Source organism: Argentina silus (assembly GCF_951799395.1).
Source record: "Argentina silus genome assembly, chromosome: 4".
Taxonomy (NCBI): Eukaryota; Metazoa; Chordata; class Actinopteri; order Argentiniformes; family Argentinidae; genus Argentina; species Argentina silus.
The window spans coordinates 22,348,084-22,365,759 of NC_139658.1; the positions used below are offsets into that span (position 1 = coordinate 22,348,084).

At 47.2% G+C, this 17,676-nt stretch overlaps 1 protein-coding gene across 1 annotated transcript; it reads right to left on the reverse strand.

Annotated features, from left to right (window-relative positions):
• Nucleotides 1–1,305: 1,305 nt before the first annotated feature.
• On the reverse strand, nt 1,306–16,906 carry LOC310803394 (ephrin type-A receptor 2-like). Its single transcript, XM_083668135.1, has 17 exons — nt 16,776–16,906; nt 15,722–15,789; nt 13,271–13,910; nt 9,117–9,272; nt 8,505–8,837; nt 7,954–8,081; nt 7,559–7,736; nt 7,195–7,297; nt 6,232–6,287; nt 5,774–5,899; nt 5,337–5,522; nt 5,173–5,234; nt 4,527–4,736; nt 4,028–4,177; nt 3,145–3,338; nt 2,692–2,847; nt 1,306–2,199 (listed from the first exon to the last, which is right to left on the reverse strand). Exons 1-17 carry the CDS (start codon nt 16,858–16,860, stop codon nt 2,091–2,093), a joined length of 2,940 nt encoding a protein of 979 aa, XP_083524261.1. The 5' UTR covers nt 16,861–16,906; the 3' UTR covers nt 1,306–2,090.
• Between the last annotated feature and the right edge of the window lie 770 nt (nt 16,907–17,676).

Consider the following 17,676-nt stretch of genomic DNA (forward strand, 5'->3'; position numbering starts at 1 on the left):
TGGGCACAGCAGCCATTTACATACTCTGTTACCCCTGTGCAACAGTGGAGGCTGGTAAAGGTAGAAATCGGAGGCTGGGCTCGTTGTAATGCATGGAATGGATTGAGGAATGGTATCAAACACACACACGTTTGATACCATTCCTCTTTCCATTCCATGCTTTACAATGGGCCCAGCCTCCGATTTCTACCTCCACCAGCCTCCCCTGCTGTGCAGTCACACGGCAGTTAGTGGTACACACCACATCTACAATGTATCCCACTGCATTGTGGGATTGACTATATGTCTGCTGAGAACACTGACCTGGTAAACGCTGCTCAGTATTGTTGTACCGGTGTGTGGAAGGTCCTAAACCTTCTTTGAGGATACCTTGACTTTTCTCCATGTAGGCTTTGGGGTGTTGGATGCAGCTGATGAGAGGAGGTGAAATAGATATTTAATATCTACTGTACAGGCCTATAGATAAGTCCAATTCATTCCCTACGGAATGAGCCCTCTGTCCTCTCCTCTTCTGGGATGTCTCACATCCTGTTCCTTTATACTGTGAGCGTGAGTTTGTGTTTGTTTGTTGGTGTGTGTGTGTGTGTGTGTGTGTGTGTGTGTGTGTGTGTGTGTGTGTGTGAGAGAGAGAGAGAGAGGGTGTGTTTTGTTTTGCTGGAGAACATTGTGCCAAATGTATCATAGGAGACGGAACGAACGCTGGAACTAGACGGCTGCCACTCCTTTCGCTGCTAACTCATCTATTTATGCGTCGTCACGGGGACATTAAGTCCGCGGTGTAAATTTATGATGATAATAATAATAATCAGATAGCTTTGGTAATTAAGCTGAGCCATAACCACTTGCTTGAGATATCACAGATTACCGTCAATGAGGATTCCTATAATGTACTACTGGGTCAGTATTTCATTACAGCCATGCGGAGCATTTCCTCAAAGTTCCTGCTAAGGAGCAACTGAAAGATAATGATAGGTTTGGGGGAGTGGACGTGGGTGATGGAATGTAGCAGGGGTGCAGTAGAGGGTGATTCAGTCGCGATGGAGCAGTTGTGTGGAGACGTGACATTCCAAGCTGCCGTGGTATAGTCACCAATTGACAACGAAGCTGACTCCACTTCCCGGCAGCTGGAGAGTGGATATGAAGGCTAAAAAAATGTTTGTTTCAATAGACCGTTCTGATGCAATACAGAGAAGTGATTCAGCCACAATTTTTTTTTTTTTAAATTTTAACACACATTTTATTGGGACTGAAAAATACAAATACATTACAAACATGTGCCAGATCAGTGTCCTTTTAAACAATAAATTAAAAAAATACAATAAATATTAAATAATAACAGAAGAAGAAGAACCATTGTAAGACTAGATGTCAACAAATGACTAATTGAAAATATATGAGGAAAGTATATGAGGTGGATTGCAGACAGAAAATTCCAAGAAGGAACTTAAACAAAATTCAAATTAAACAGAAAAAGGTATCTGACCTCTAGCCCTGAGTGGAATATTTCCAAAGACCATTACACATGTCATTTGGGAACACAGTGATTCTCATCTATCCATCAGTTATCCCAAACCCGGAAATCTTTATAGAACTAAGGGCCAAGAAATCACGTCTGGAATATAAGTGAGTGCTTGCGGAGGTGGCCCCTGGTCCTGGAGTGCCTTGAATGTCTTTTTTTTTTCTTTCTTTTTTTTTTCTTAAGACTTCCAGTTATGAGTAAAGTACAATGCAGAGCAGTCCGTTTTCCCCTCAGGTCTCACTCTTCCTCCAAAGGCTTTAGTGTCCCATCAGGGCTTCCATACTTGATTATATAAAAGTTATTGATGTTCTATACATTATTCCTCCTTTATATTTCTCTTTCAGTGTCTCTCGTCATAAAGTACTTCAACATTTTAGATCTCAGCCTTTTCTGATTGGCTGGCAGGGTGCTCTTCAGTCGTGCTCAGTCTTGATTGGTCAGTCGAGACTCGAGCAATGTGGCTCCCCCATAGTTCAACCATATTCAACCTCTCTCACTCTCTCTCCCGATGCCAGTGTCAGTGAAATGGTGCCGTCAGTGCAGTCCGATTCAGGGAAACCTTGTGGCGGGTTCACACTGCAAACACACTGAGCGAGCTGGTCTGGTCTTTAAGACCCAGGATGCTGTAGGCGATTCTCTTCATGTGGCCGGGCAACCGGACCCCAATGTTCCTGATGTCCCTGGGAGAGAGAGGGAGAGAGAGAGAGAGGCCTGGTAAGGTTTCATATCACATCAACTCGAAAAACAAACTCAAATCAGTAACGGCTTCCGCACATGTGGTTGGTATTGATTGTTTTTTTCGTCAAACTAAATAAAACTCAAACAAATCAATAAGGAGCGCATGAAGATTTCATAAAACACGACGGCATCTGAAGACCGTGAATCGACGGCGCTTCTGGGGAAATGTGCGGCGTCATGTGTCCCTCTACATGGTATGTGAGAGTACAATGGTGCTGTTGAGGGTGGGGCCGTGGAGCATGGCGAGAATGACACAGGCAGGGGATGAGAGTCCTAGCATTCCTGCCTTCGCAAACACCCCACAACACATGTTCACGACCACCGTCTGAACACTCTCTCTGTGCTCCGGCAACCAAATGGCAATGAGCCAGCAAAACTGATGCAATGCTGCGAGGCCCGCACCTGGTGCCATGCGCCCACATGCATGTACTTACTCATGTCGCATGGCCAGCACCTGCTCCATAGTTGTGATGCCTGCGCAGGCGAAGCCCTCGCTGTACTGGCTCATCTTGATGGACTCCAGCCATTCCGACACCGACCTGAAGATGGCGCCCTCGCAGCCACTGGTGCTGGGCAGGCGGATGGACACACTGTGGGGAGACACCAGAGATGTGCAGATGATCAGTACTCGATTGCGAACCGTTGAGATATGTACAGGCTTGTGTGTGTGTGTGTGTGTGTGTGTGTGTGTGTGAATTGTTGTTTTCACACTGTAAAGCAACTTTATGTGCTTTATTATAACTTTATATGAACAAATTATCAAATACTTCAGTCATCTGATAATCTGATAGCAGGTTCTAAAACGGTCAAGCTCGAACAGGATGTGATGCAACAATAAACATTCAAGAGCGGAGAGAGATGAGAGACGAGCTTCCTGCTATTCTTACCGGGGGTCAAAGTCAGCGATGGTTTTCAGAGACTCTGGGCTCCGCAGCAGTTTTTCCAGGATGTTGACGATGTCTGAGAAGCGAGGTCGTTTGGAGCGGTCCTGTAGCCAGCACTGGAGCATCAGCTGGTTGACGGCAGACGGGCAGTCCATGGGGGCGGGCAGCCGGAAGGCCTCGTTGATAGCCTTCATCACCTGAGGAAGAGGAAGAGGAAGAGGCAGAGTTCAGGGAAGTGTTCTCACTGAGCTATATTTCAGAATCAGAATCAGAATTCTTTTATTTGGCCAAGTATATTTGCACATACAGGAAATTGACTTGGTTGGTGCATGGGACATAAAAAACAATAGCAAATATTGGCAAGAAATTTACAAAATAGAAAAATATTAACAAAATAGCAAGTAACAAATGTACAAAAAACAACAATAAAACAATACATTTTAACGGCATGAAAACTAAAAGTCTTAATGCAGACATGAGCACTGGTGAGAGGTGCTGGCGGTGGCACTCAGGGGTGTGTCTGAAATCGTAGTACTATTTACTATTTTCAAGGCTACTATTGTCCAACACTGTGGTCATTTCACCAGCCACTGCCAACACTAGTGTTTATGGTGTGACCCACTGTTGTTTCAATCACTCTGGGAACAGGGTCCGAGACGGTGCTCTGTGCATGGACGTGTAGACATAAACACGCTTATGTGAAGAGGTCTGTGGGAACTATGTTACTTTGAAGCTCCCGGACATTTTTTAAACAGAATCCCACCCCGGGTAAACACACAGAGGCCAGGCATACAGCATTACAGCTCGGAGGCCTTAGTGTTTACCTAAATCAACAGCACTCTTTCATTCTCTCCAGACGGGAGGGAGGAAGGGACAGATGTCATACCTCGTGGTTGCTCATGTCCCAGTAGGGCCGTTCTCCAAAGGCCATGACTTCCCACATGACGATGCCAAAGCTCCACACGTCACTTGCCGAGGTGAACTTCCTGTAGGCGATGGCCTCCGGGGCGGTCCACCGAATGGGGATTTTCCCTCCCTGACAGAATAAGAACATAAATCATAAGAATGGGACTGGAGGGAGAGTGGAAAACACAAGAGACACGGTTGTTATCATTGGGTTGTTACTGGGGTAAAAGTTTTCTACCATGTAATCGTGACATTGATGGCTCCTTAGCACCGAGTTCTTAATCATAAATGAACACAATCTACAATGTATCCATATCAATGGAGGCTGGTGGAGGTTGAAACCGGAGGACGGGCTCGTTGTAACGTACGGAATGGACTGAGGAAGCCTGTCCTCCGATTTCTACCTCCACCAGCCTCCACTCATCCATATCCACTCCCACTCATTCTCTCATACATGAACAATCTCTCGGACGACTCACGCTGGTGGTGTAGGTTCCCTCGGGGTCGTCCTCCAGGACACGGGACAGGCCGAAGTCGGACACCTTGCACTCCAGGCCGCCGTTGACCAGGACGTTGCGTGCGGCGAGGTCGCGGTGGACGTAGCTCATGTCTGACAGGTACTTCATGCCCGCCGCGATGCCACGCAGCATGCCCACCAGCTGGTACGACGGTATCTCCCCGTCACGGTCCTGGAAACCAACACCAGAACCATGCAGTGTAAGGGTTCTCGCTTTTAACATGTGCATACTGTGGGCCTCGGTGGCTCAGTTGGTAGAGCATGGCACTAACAATGCTTAGGTTAGGGGTTCGATTCCCGCTGGGACCATATATACTGAAGATGTAATCTTACAATGTAAGTCGCTTTGGTTGAAAGCGTCAGCTAAATGCATATATATATACTGTAGACCAGTGGAGGTAGAAATCAGAGGATGGGTTCATTGTAATGCATGGGACGGAATCAGGAGTGGTGTCAAAGATACGATGTGTTTGATACCATTCCTCATTCCATTCCATGCATTACAATGAGCCCGTCCTCTGATTTCCACCTCCACCAGCCTCCTACTGCTGTAGACCCAAACACTGTTCATTCAGCCATTCACCACCGAGCACAAGTAGTGAACCTACCCTTAGGTAGATGTCCAGGGCTCCATTCTCCATGTACTCTGTCACGATCATGGCGTGCTTGACTGAAAACAAGAAGTGACAGTTTTAGTACAGGAGAAAAAAGGGTCGTAAACGAGTCGAGGACTGAAACACGCTCAGTGTGTCTCACATTTGTAGGTACTCACATTTGGTGACCACACCCTCCAGACGGATGATGTTCTTGTGGGAAAACTGGCCCATGATGCTGGCTTCGCTCAGGAAGTCTTGTCTCTGCTTCTCCGTGTAGCCAGGCTTCAAGGTCTTGATGGCCACGGCCACCTCCCCTCGCCCCGGGGCCTTGATGACCCCGCGGTACACCTCCCCAAACTCTCCTGAAGGACAGACACAAGGGGGGAAGGTGAGGTTAATATACCGATATACGTCTCAATAGAGGAGGGGATGAAATACTAAGCGTGAACACCAGGGGTGTTAGAGTCTACAGCAGTGGAGGCTGGTGGAGGTAGACATCGGAGGACGGGATCATTGTAATGCATGTGATGGAATAAGGAATGGTACGTCCTCCGATGTCTACCTCCACCAGCCTCCCCTGGTCAACACAGTTATCATACGCTGTGAAAGTTACCTCCTCCGATGACTTTTTGTTTCGTAATATGGTTCGGATGAATCTCGCTGGCGAACTTCAGGACGGCTATGTTGGGGTCCTCATACATGTGTGGGTCAACGTAGGTCTTCAGGGGCTTCAGTTGATCTGAGGAGTTAATAATAATAATAATGAGTAAGAAGATCATCTCTCTGTACAGCTACTATTAATACGACAGTATGTGTCTGTATGGTCGGGATAAACCAGGAGACACTGGTGGAGGTAGAAATCGGAGGAGGGGCTCATTGTAATGCATGGAATGGAATGAGGAACGGAATCAAACAGGAGGAATGGTATCAAATGGAATGGAATCAAATACCATTGACACCATTCCTCATACCATTCCATGAGTTCCTCGTTCCATTCCATTCATTACAATGAGCCTCTCCGATTTCTACCTCCACCAGCCTCCCCTGGTGTATGGGTGCTTTGGCTCCTACCTGAGTTGGAGAAGTAGGGCTCTTCCACTCCTCGTCTGCCATGGGAGTTCAGTCTCCTATGACGAAAATCAGCACAGTGACATGTTACTACAAAATGTATTTGACCTTGAATGAATGTTCTGCTCTGAATAGACTTGCTAATTTGCTATGTAGATCATGTTCCTTCAGGGTTAAACATAAGTCCTAGAAGCTTTTAAAACATTCTTGCTTCTGCGGGGGCTAGTGTTCAAATGCGGGCAACAATCAGAAGACAGGCTCATTGTAATGCATGGAATGAAATGAGGAATGTGTGTTTGATACCATTCTTCATTCCATCCAATTCATTACTATGAACCTGTCATCCAATTTCTGCCTCCACTGAGGCAGCCATATCAGTAAAGGCAGGGTCATTTTTCAACAGCTATTGATAAGCCTTTTTTGACATGACATGGCATAATATCTCGCAAATAACTTTGCCCGGCTGTGGCACATTCATTTACGGTTTGTTAACTACATTATACATTTTTTACATTCATGGCATTTAGCAGACGCCAACGACAAGTCGCAAAACGACTTACAACGAATACATTTGTTTAAGTAAGTGAATCATCTATCCATCAGTCATCATAACATAAAGTAACCTATGCTAGGACCTGGGGCCATAGGCTGTCACAATGGTAGAAGAAGGAAAATTTACTTTTTTTTTTTTTTTTTTTTCTTTCTTTTTAAAAAAAAAAAGTTTTATTAACAGGAGAGAAACTTGTACAGGGGGGTAGTGGGGGTGAAGAGGTTGTTAGGAGGGACCATTAAGATGTAGCCTGAAGAGATGGGTCTTCAATCTACGGCGGAAGATTGGTAGTGACTCTGCAGTCATGACAGTGTCCTAGAAGCTTAGAAACATTAGACATGGCATACAGAGAGAGAGAGAGAGAGAGAGAGAGAGAGAGAGAGAGAGAGAGAGAGAGAGATATGAGTGTTTCTAACCGTTTGTGGAGCAGAAGAACTACAACCACAATGAGCAGCATGATGGCTCCCCCGACTACAGCTCCCATGACCACCGTGGAGTTGCTCTGGGTCTGAAACTCCGCTGAAACACAACCACAGCCAACAGTCAGACTACAATACAAACACACCTACAAACAAGGGGAGGCTGGTGGAGGTAGAAAACAGAGGATGGGCCCATTGTAATGCATGGAACAGACTGAGGATGTTTGATACCATTCCTCCTTCCATGAGTCCAACCTCCGATTTCTACCTCCACCAGCCTCCACTACTGCAAACATACTGCACATCTTCCCTGGAGCGAAATATACACATCCGACTCTCTAAGGGTTCGAGCCACACTTACCCAAGGGCAGGGTGATGAACTCGTGCTCCAGGCTGTAGCTTCCTGGGTTGCCCTCCAGACTCAGCGCCTGGACTCTGAACAGGTAGGCGGTGTCGGGGGAGAGGTCACTGATCTGGACCGAACTCTTCTCCAGAACCAGGACCGTATACGTGGTGACATCCCGCTCGCTGTCATCCTCCTACATGGGACAAAGTGAGAGGGAACACTGAGAAGGGGGTTCTCACGGAGGGATGAAAGAGAGGGGGAGTGAAGAGAGGGGGGGTGAAGAGAGAGGGGGTGAAGAGGGGTAGAAGAGAGAGAGGGGGACTGAAGAGGAAGAGAGAGAGGGAGTGAAGAGGAAGAGAAGAGAGAAAGAGAGAGAGAGGAAGGAGTGAAAAGTCTTTGTCTCGACTGACCTTCCTGCGGTACATGAGTTCGTAGCGGTGGCTGATGTGAGCGGGGGGTCGGCGGGAGAGACCCCAGGACAGAGACAGGCTGGTGGAGGTCCGCTCGTCCAGACGGATGGACGTCACCTTGGGGGGGTCTGAGGGGGTCACAGGGGGGAGAGGGGTTAGGGTGGAGAAACCCAAATATCACCTTTTAACTGATTTAATAGAGAGTAACATCAAAAAAGAACAGCTTTGTGGTCTGTCGCCTCTTCAAGCTGACATGAGCTGACATGAGTTGTGACAGTGAAACCCGTGCAGCAGGCTGGTGTGTTAATTTTGTGCCGAGGGTGAACAAGTCACCGAAACTGTCAACATTCTAGCGTGCTACGGGTGACTTAATTCACCAGAAATGCATAAATTATGATGATTCCTTTTGTAGTCAATCAAAGTGTTATTGCTTGGCAAACACCACATAAAACACTCAAGGCTTTCTCGGTTGTGAGTGTTTGTGAGGAATGCTGTGGCAGTTGGTGAGTTAAACCTGATGTGTTAATGAACAGCGTTGTGTTGACTCTGACCTGTATAGTGCAGGGCTGTGGTGAGGATGCTGGTGGGGGTCTGGCTGCTGTACTGGGACACCCCACTATGGGCCGCCACCGTGAACGTGTAGTTGAGGTGAGGCTCCAGCTCGCTGACGGTGACCTGCGTGTCCCGCAGGTCCGTTGGGCCCGGCTCGAAGCGGACCTTCTCCCCACAGGGGACGCACGGGTCCGCGTCACAGCGCTCGCACACCACGCTGTAGGTGACATCGCTGCGTCCCCCTGTCACCCGCGGGGGGCTCCAGGAGAGCTGCAGCCTCCCCTCTGCCGATAGGGTGGTGGACGTCAGGTCACATGGGGCACTGGGCGGGGCTGGAGGAAGTAGGGAGATTAGTGTAGTTGTTAGTTGGACGTTCCGAGCACTGAGTGACACCTGATTTACCTGACAAACACGTCCTAGCAGTCTCTACCGACTGAGTCATAGGCTTCGACTGTGACTAAGATGAAAAGACAGGTTATGATTGCTTAGATAAAAGCTTTAGAGACAAAGGAGCTTAGCTTTAGATTATTATAGGTTACATAATAGCCTTAGAGACAAAAGACCTTAGCTTTAGCCTTTTTTTAGTGGTTTTACATGGACAGGTTTCTCACCAGAGCAGGCTGATGCAGGGGGGTCCGTGGGCGAACGGTAGAACCCTTCCTTACACGGACACAAGAGGGCGCCAGACGCAGAGGGCTCTGTGTTCTCAGGACAAACCTCACACGTCTCACTGGATATTGATGGTTTAAAAGAGCCTGGTGCACATGCTGGAACACACAAGAGGGGGCTTATTAGTTATAGTATGCACGCACATGAACCCACACACCACACACACACACACACTCAAGCACGCACTCACACACACACACACACACACTCAAGCACGCACTCACACACACACACCGGGGAAAGAACGAGTGATTCAGTTACAAAAATACAATTGTATCAGTCAGTCCCTTGGGGCTTGGCAGGAAACACTTGCTGTGGTTAACTTGTAATCACCCCAGTTTTGGAATGGGGTTTTCCTGCCGGTTTGCCTCCACTTGTCTGAGTTGCCTACGGCCCTGTTCTCAAGTCACACACACACACACACGCGCACACACACACAATCTGACAGTGCCAACCAGATGACACTGAACACCTCAACTCCAGCAGATAATCTCTCAGACATTCCCTTTTGAACTCTCAGATACAGCACTCTGATTGTACGCGGGTGTTTCTGTGTAAGGAAATAGCGTGGTTACTGCGATTAACCTCAATGGGATGTAGAAATGCTCATATCTCCTTACAGAGCTTAGGGGGGGCTAATGCATGTGTGTATTGGATAGAAACCAGGATGTATGCTTTGCTAGTCTGACGGCTAGCTTCCTTCCTCCCCTCCTTCCCCTCTCCCTTCCTCCCACCGGCCCGGTGGTGAATGACAACACACCAGGATGGTCGTGAGGCGAGAGGAAGTCTGGAGGAAGAAGAACTTTTTCGACGGAAGGGGAGAGAAGCTGTTGACTGAGTCGACGGAGGGAGGCGGCCATTTTTGAGGAGGACGAGGGAGAGAAAGACTGGTGTTTACTCTCAAAACATGGGAGAATGGTTCCTGGGGTGGGGGGTGGGGGGGGGTCTCCTCCCTCCGTCTATTCTCATGCCTCCCCGGGGGACCGTCTTTCATCTAGGCCGGCAGAATGGCAGCCCAGAGGAGAGGAGACCCTGTGTTGGACAAGAGGGATCTTCCCGTAACTTAACCACCATGGCAGAAGGACCTCGGCATTACAACTATCCACCACAAAAGAAGAATAGGAACGAGTTGGGAGTTTGAGTGGAGGGGGATTTAGATGAATGGATGGATGGGTGGGGGGGATGGGCCCCGCTCTAAAGTGCCAACAGAAGTTCTCTCTGGGGAGTCACTCTGGGAGTGTGGGGGGAGTAAAGGGCTCCTTTCGCATAAGAAAGGGAGGCCAGGCTATTTCATCCCCGAGCTCGGAGCAACAGGGCTCCTGTCACGTACCAAAGAAACCCCCCACCCCTATTCATCCATTGTTAATGCTGCTGGACAGAGTGGTGCCATAAATATGTTGCGTTTTAATCATTAGAGCCTTAAAACGACAGCATGTGTGTAGCACAGATAACACGTGACGTGGCGTGAGGGAAACCGTTCTTGATAAAAGATAATCGCTATCCAGATGTTTTTAGTCTGTGTGAAACCCCTGGCAAACTAAAATCTTTGACAGAAAAAATGCGTGTAATTCCACTGTTAATCATCAATCTGGTTGGTAATTCATTGTCGTTGGAAGTGTGCACATTTGTGATTATCATATTCTGAAGAGGAAAAAAAAACAGACATTAAGAATCTCTATAGTTTGTTCGCTCTTTAATTTGTTGACCAAAAACAATCAATTTGTCCCGATCCCTCCCTTTGGAACGCGAGGCAGAGGTGAATGGGGGAATTACTGACGCACCGTTGCATCCACTAATAGCATCCATTAATTGCATCTGTTTTTTTCTCTTTGTGTCGGCCTACTGTTCTAACGAGGGAGAACACGGATTAGGGGTCTCATTGGGTGTGTTAACGACCAGATGAAAGAGCAGAGAGAGGATGTCATTGGCCGGCAGCTGTCCTGTTGCTATACTAATCCTCTTGACTAAATTACACTCCACACCTAAGCAGCCACACATCTAACCAGCCTCATAGACCAACTGTCAGCTCCACCCTCCCTCCCTCCCTCCCTCCACCCCTCCCTCCTCTCCTTCACACGGATAACCTGCTTATTTGTGTCTGCATTCTACCCTAATTCGCTGTTCCCAAGCCATCCAGCAGTGAAATCTCACGAATCCTATGTCAGAGTCAGAAACATGTTCATACTTGGCCACGGAGAGAGTCTGGACGGTGTAATACGTCTATGTAAGGATCAACTGAACAAGTCGGTCTTAAAGCTTGTTTGTTTGTTTGGTTTAGTTTTGCCCTCATTTGACTTGTAGGAGCTTTGGCCCGGGGCTCGGAAGAGTCAAGGAAAATGTTGCTGCATGATAATCAAGTTCTTGCAAAGGTGACAAAAGATGTTTCCTGTATCCCGGTGACAAGGTCATCCCGCAGCGGTTGGGATCAGGACATTTTCCTGCCATTAATGTATTCCCCTTTTCCTCCTCAGAACTCTCAGATAACTTCCGCTTCAGGTGTGGAACTCTGCCGCTGCCAACAGACAGAGGCCTCTGGAACATTCCAGAAACTTGGCCTTCCTGCACTTCGCCTGAAACTACCATCCCCTTTGAACACCTCTCAAAGGCTACAGAGGTAGAGCGGTCTGCTTTTACAATGCTAAGATTAATGGGAAAAAAAGGCTCTTTTGAGGTGTATTGAGGTGTCATGTCACATCGATCCTTACCTGTTTACCTGGCCTACATACAGTACAATTACAGGGATAAATTCTAGGCCTTTGATCTGGTTCCGCCACCCAAGGTGACCAGGGACTCTGGTGGCTCACCAAGGCAGCCTATAGTCATAAACCACAGCCTGACTCAGTGTACCCTGAGATGGGAGTGGCGCAACATTCCCTGTAATTTTGTGGTTGGCCGCAGCCATGGCTACCGACGCACACAAATAGCTGTGTGAAGAAGACACACCGCTCAGGTAGTCATCCGCAGGGCACATTCACACGGCCCCCCCCCCCCTCCCCTCCCCTTTAGTCAATCAGTACTGTAGCTGACGTGAGGGCGAAAGAATTCCTTTCAGAAATCCCCACGGCTCAGTGAGCATACAGTAGCGTTCCTGATCCTCCCTCCCCGGACCTCCTTCCTCTCTCTCTCTCTTCCCACGTTTCCTCCAGATAGCACCACACCCCGGAATACCAGGGACAGGGCAGCTTACACGCAAACAACGTGAGACAATATGACTGCAGTGTCCAAAGGTACATTACTCATCAACTCTTCCTTGATACATTCGGTTTCATTGTTACGTAAAAATGAAAATGGACTGCGTCTCCCTGACTACCATTCCCCCAACTTACAAAAAGCAGATGTCTGAGCTTTTTCTTCCCAGTGGTTTTACATTTGGTTTTACACAACACACCTACATTCCTACCAAAAAGAGCCTCATAACCTTTGACAACAGGTTTCAGCCATCTATCTTCCTTACTTTGCTCTCCCACCATATCCATAAAACTATCCCCCCCCCAACTCCTCCTCCTCATTCCTGAGAGACAGAGAATGGAAAGAATGTATTGGCCAACAGGTAGGAGGATGTTTCATTATCAGCTGGATCATTTTACCACGCTCAAAACTTCCATAAACACTCACAACACAATACCCGTCTCTGTGCACTGTACACCGGTGGAGGCTGGTGGGGGCAGGGATCAGAGGACGGGCTCATGTATGCATTACAATGAGCCTGTCCTCCGATTTCTACCACCACCAGCCTCCACTGGTGTACACTCTCCCTAGGGCAACACCAGACATAACACCACTTGTGTTAAAGGGAGCCACTAAAACTAAACAAAACAAATAAATATGCCCCCCCCCCCCCTCCCACATACCTCCTCACCTGAAGAAAAATGTGCTGCTTTTGTTTTTGTGTTTTTGTGTATGAAGAAACTACAATTAACATTCCTGTGTACTCATTTCACAAAGCTGGCCAAGGGTGGTGGCAGAGTGCCTAAGCCTGTCTAAATACAGAAGCCTTTTAAAAAACAGTCATCCAATACAACACTGCACTGATTCCAGCCAACATCACGCAGAGAGAGAGAGAGAGGGGGGGGGGGGATATGGTAGTTAGTCTTACCTTGGCAGGAGTCTCCAATGGCTTCATATCCGGCGCGGCACTGGCACTGGCTCACGGGCACCACCCACTCTCCCTCAGCTGTGCAGTAGGCGCGTGGGGTGTCTTGGCTAACGGCGTTCTCCACACACGCCCCCTCCACCCCCTTCAGGGCGTCCGCCACGGTCTCCGGGAAGGAGGCCAGGCTCTGCACGGTGGCCGGGCACGTCTTGTAGTAGACCCTGACCGACAGCAGCGCCACGCAGGCGCCCATGTCCTGGAAGGCCAGGTAGAAGCCCTTGTGCGAGAGGGGCCCCACCGCCCGGGTCTCCACGTTGACCTTCAGTGCGCCGCGGCCCCGCGTGATCTCGTCCGGGGCGATGGTGGCGACTTTGCTGAACTGGCTCTTGCGGAAGCTGGTGCCCACGTCGGCGTCTGCCTCAAAGATGTACAGGTTGAAGGTCTCCTTGCAGGCGAGCGTGGCGCCGTCGAAGGTGTTGCAGTCCCGCACCACAAAGTGGAGCTCCACGGAAACGCGGGTGGTCCCGGGCCGCCGCTGGATGAAGGTGGTGCGGAGCCAGTTGTCCTGGTCGCTCTGCTCTATGTTACACACACTGTATGTGTAGAGGAGGGAGCTGTTCACCACGGTCTGCACTATCTCCCACTGAAACACAGAGAGAGAGAGAGACAGAGAGAGAGAGAGAGAGAGAGACACAGAGAGAGACACAGAGAGAGACACAGAGAGAGAGACAGAGAGACATACAGACAGAGAGAGAGAGAGAGAAAGACAGAGAGACAGACACACACACAGAGAGAGAGAGACAGAGAGAGACAGAGAGAGAGACAAAGAGAGAGAGAGAGAGAGAGAGAGAGGGAAAGAGAGACACAGAGAGAGACACACAGACAGAGAGAGAGAAAGACAGAGAGAGAGACAGAGAGAGAGACACACACACACAGGGAGAGACACAAAGAGAGAGAGAGAGAGAGAGAGGTTTAGGTTATGATACACTCGGAGTCACCATGATGCAGCAGTCACATGAAGGAGTGTGGGCAATTTGGGAGAATGAGTAGAGCTACAAGGGGCTTTGTCGTAGTCAAGGATCGGCGGCCTTTTTAATTGACGAGACCACTCTTCGCATGCTGAGAAGCCTATAAAGTGCGCAAGCTGTGTTGCTACTTTTTCCACACATCGGGAGGGGAGTTAGTCTGGGCATGTGCTGCGCTCGCAACGTGTGTGGTTTCCTCAAACAGGCGTGGGAGCGCGTGTGTGACTGTGTGTGTGAGGCAGACATAACACTTAAACTAATACTGCTGTGGAATACCAGCCATTATGCCAGGTTTATAAGCTCATGGCAAAGACATGGCAGCAATCCTGGCTGCAATTAAGTCGTTTTTTTAAGACGGGGTGGGGGGAGAGAGATGGAAATGCTTGCCTGGTAGCAAAGTCTCTCCATTAATTAAATGTAGGCTTTTAAAAGAATAGCCATCATGAATCTATTTACCACCTCAGCTGGGATGTATAATAGCATGTTTCACTAGACTGTAAAGCCTACAGAGAGGGGACAGGGGGCCATTTATAAGAAGTTTGTTGAGTGAATGTTTAAGCATCGCCATAAGAGAGGATCAGGATTAGAAGAAGGGAGAGAGATTATAAAAGTAGATCAAAAAGGAGTAGGAAAGCGTCTAAAGATGACATAACAGTAGAATGTGAAGTTTGAGGAAGTTGGGTGAGAATGTCCAAACACAATAAACCAGGGGGAAATCCTATCTGGAACAATGAGAATGCACAGAATCCACGGACGCAAGTGTCACTGGAGAAAAGCAGTTGGAGCAATGCGACTGACCACGTCCTGTTGCTTTTTTTAGATGGACAACCACACAACTATAGATAGAGGGATGGCTCTCACCCACACAACCAGTCTCTTTCCCTCTCTCTTTTCTTTGCCCAGTACTATGTTCTACCATGTCCCACCGTGGCTGGAACCTCCCAAATTTATATCTCAACTCTATAAAGAAAATAGGGCCACAGCTTGGGTTTTGTGGAACATGTCGGAATGATAACAGCCTGTTGTCTATTTGTATTTAGAAAATGCAACTCGTGTCCTGTAAATTCAGACGCAGCTCTAACCCCTGACATTTTTATGACATTCATAGTTTTATTATGAAAGGCTTGCGTTAAAACAAGAGCAGGCTGGCTTTGCCAAAACTTCACAAGCTGCCACTCATTCCATCTTTCCCAGAAAGCTATTCTGAAGGAAAGAGAGCAGAGAAGGGGGGGGTTCGGTTACTTCGCTGCAGCGCGCTGCGCATGGTATGCTCACCATTTAAATGCACTTAAAATTTGGCTTTGAATCTACCTAAGACACACACTCTATGTATCCCACACAATGTTTGTGTACAGTGAAAGCTGAGATCTTGAGACCATGAGGCAAGACTGGAATCCTTAGAATTTCTCTCTCTGGTATAAATACTTACTCCTTCTTCATATGGCCAGGTCAACCAGCCCATCTCTCCTCCAGAGGATTTCATATCCAGTAGCACTTCTGTAGAGAGAGAAATATAGTGCATTAGTGGATATCTGAATGTGTAACAGTTGTGAGAAATTAAATTCACATTTATGAGGTCACAGGCACTCATAATACATTTAATGTGTTTTGTTATTGTTATTATTAATTAAATATTTGTACAGAAGTGTACGAGAAATGACTGGTTGATTGTTCACGCAATAATAGCCTAGGCAAGGTAATTGACCCCATCGAACGGCCCTTTCATGCTAACAGTTTTATGGGGGGGACACATGCCAAGCCTTGACAGTTAAATCAGGCATGTCCGTTGGAGGCTACGTATCATTGACCGTGTCCCCCGTATTTTAGTCTGAGAAAAGCGGGGGTAGTAAAGTAGGATAGCGTGAGTGAAAAATACATGAAAGCGTGGATCAAATACAAATCATCCGTAGATGGACCATAAACCCACGCAAATCCAACATATTGCCTGTACATCGTAAGCACAGAACCACATTCACTCTTAAGAACAATATCTCAACATCAATCTCTCATCTAAATTTGAGAACTTAGTCTACGAATTGGATAGGAATAACATAATATTTTTTAGATGTGGTCCTCTGTGGCTCAGTTGGTAGAGCATGGCGCTAACAAAGCTTAGGTTGTGGGTTTGATTCCCACTGGGACCATATATACTGAAAAATATATGCACTCACTGCAATGTAAGTCACTTTGGATAAAAGCGTCAGCTAAATGGTCTATACATTATTATAGGTAAGGAACGTTTCCCTTCAATAGACAAGTTACTTGACTTTACATAGCCCAAGAAAAAATACATTCAATAAAAACCGATTAGACCTGAGAAACAGATTGTGGAGTAAACGTCTTTGTAACAAAATAATAGACTAGACTTTAAGAATAAATCACCATGAATCCCATGTCTATCCCTCTAGGTCCTAAAACCTTTACAAGCCATGTGGGGCCACAAAGCAAAATCACATTTTAAACGGAAAAAATGTTATACTTACGTTCTTTCGACTGGTGAGTAATAAATACATGGTTAATACATATATACAAAAACAAAGAATACAAATTAACTCGACGGGAATCCATTTCTGAACTTTAAATAATTCCTCGGTGCGCGGAGCTGGAGTTTGTAATACCGCACAACTTCTCTAAGCACTTTCCTCCCAATGCCTCTCTGCTCGACCGAAAGTTCATTGAGAAACAGGTGGCGTCATGAGCTCCGCCTTGAGGAATGTGGTCTGCTCGATATATGGTCGTCTGGAGGGGTGGGGTCAGGCCGGCGACGGTACCTGTCCAGAGAACGGATGTGGATTGAGTCACACCAAACCTCGAACTGTTTGCACTGCGTGGATATGACCATAAAATATGACAGCTTTGATGATTGAGCAGGCATGTGAACAAGCGAACACATAAAGAAAACATGCGCTAACACTGTCCTTATCATCTGTGTTGTTAATTATATAATACATTTTATAACCTATTGCAAATTGAGAGTCATAACAGCAACAAGGAAGGAGTAGATGTAGAACCAGGGGCGTGTACAGTTGATTCTTATTTTACAAAGGAGTAAATACATTTTTTAATGGATTTTAATGGAATTTTCATTTGATATTTATATCTGGTATACACGTACATGTTACATAAATCACACTTTCAAAGCCATAGACAGAAATGGACGCTGTTCACATTGTTGTTCAATAATTGTACTCCAACATTTCAGTTTGACAGTCTTCTAAGAAGTTGGAAGCATCTTTGACAATCCATCTTATTTCAAACTAGTCTTTCCCACGGTAGGGAAAGGAGGGGTCAAGTAGGGGGGTGGACTGGTATGAATATATGACTACTAATGAGACCGTCTTCATAAGAAACTCACAATTTGGGTATGAATATGTGAACACAAAA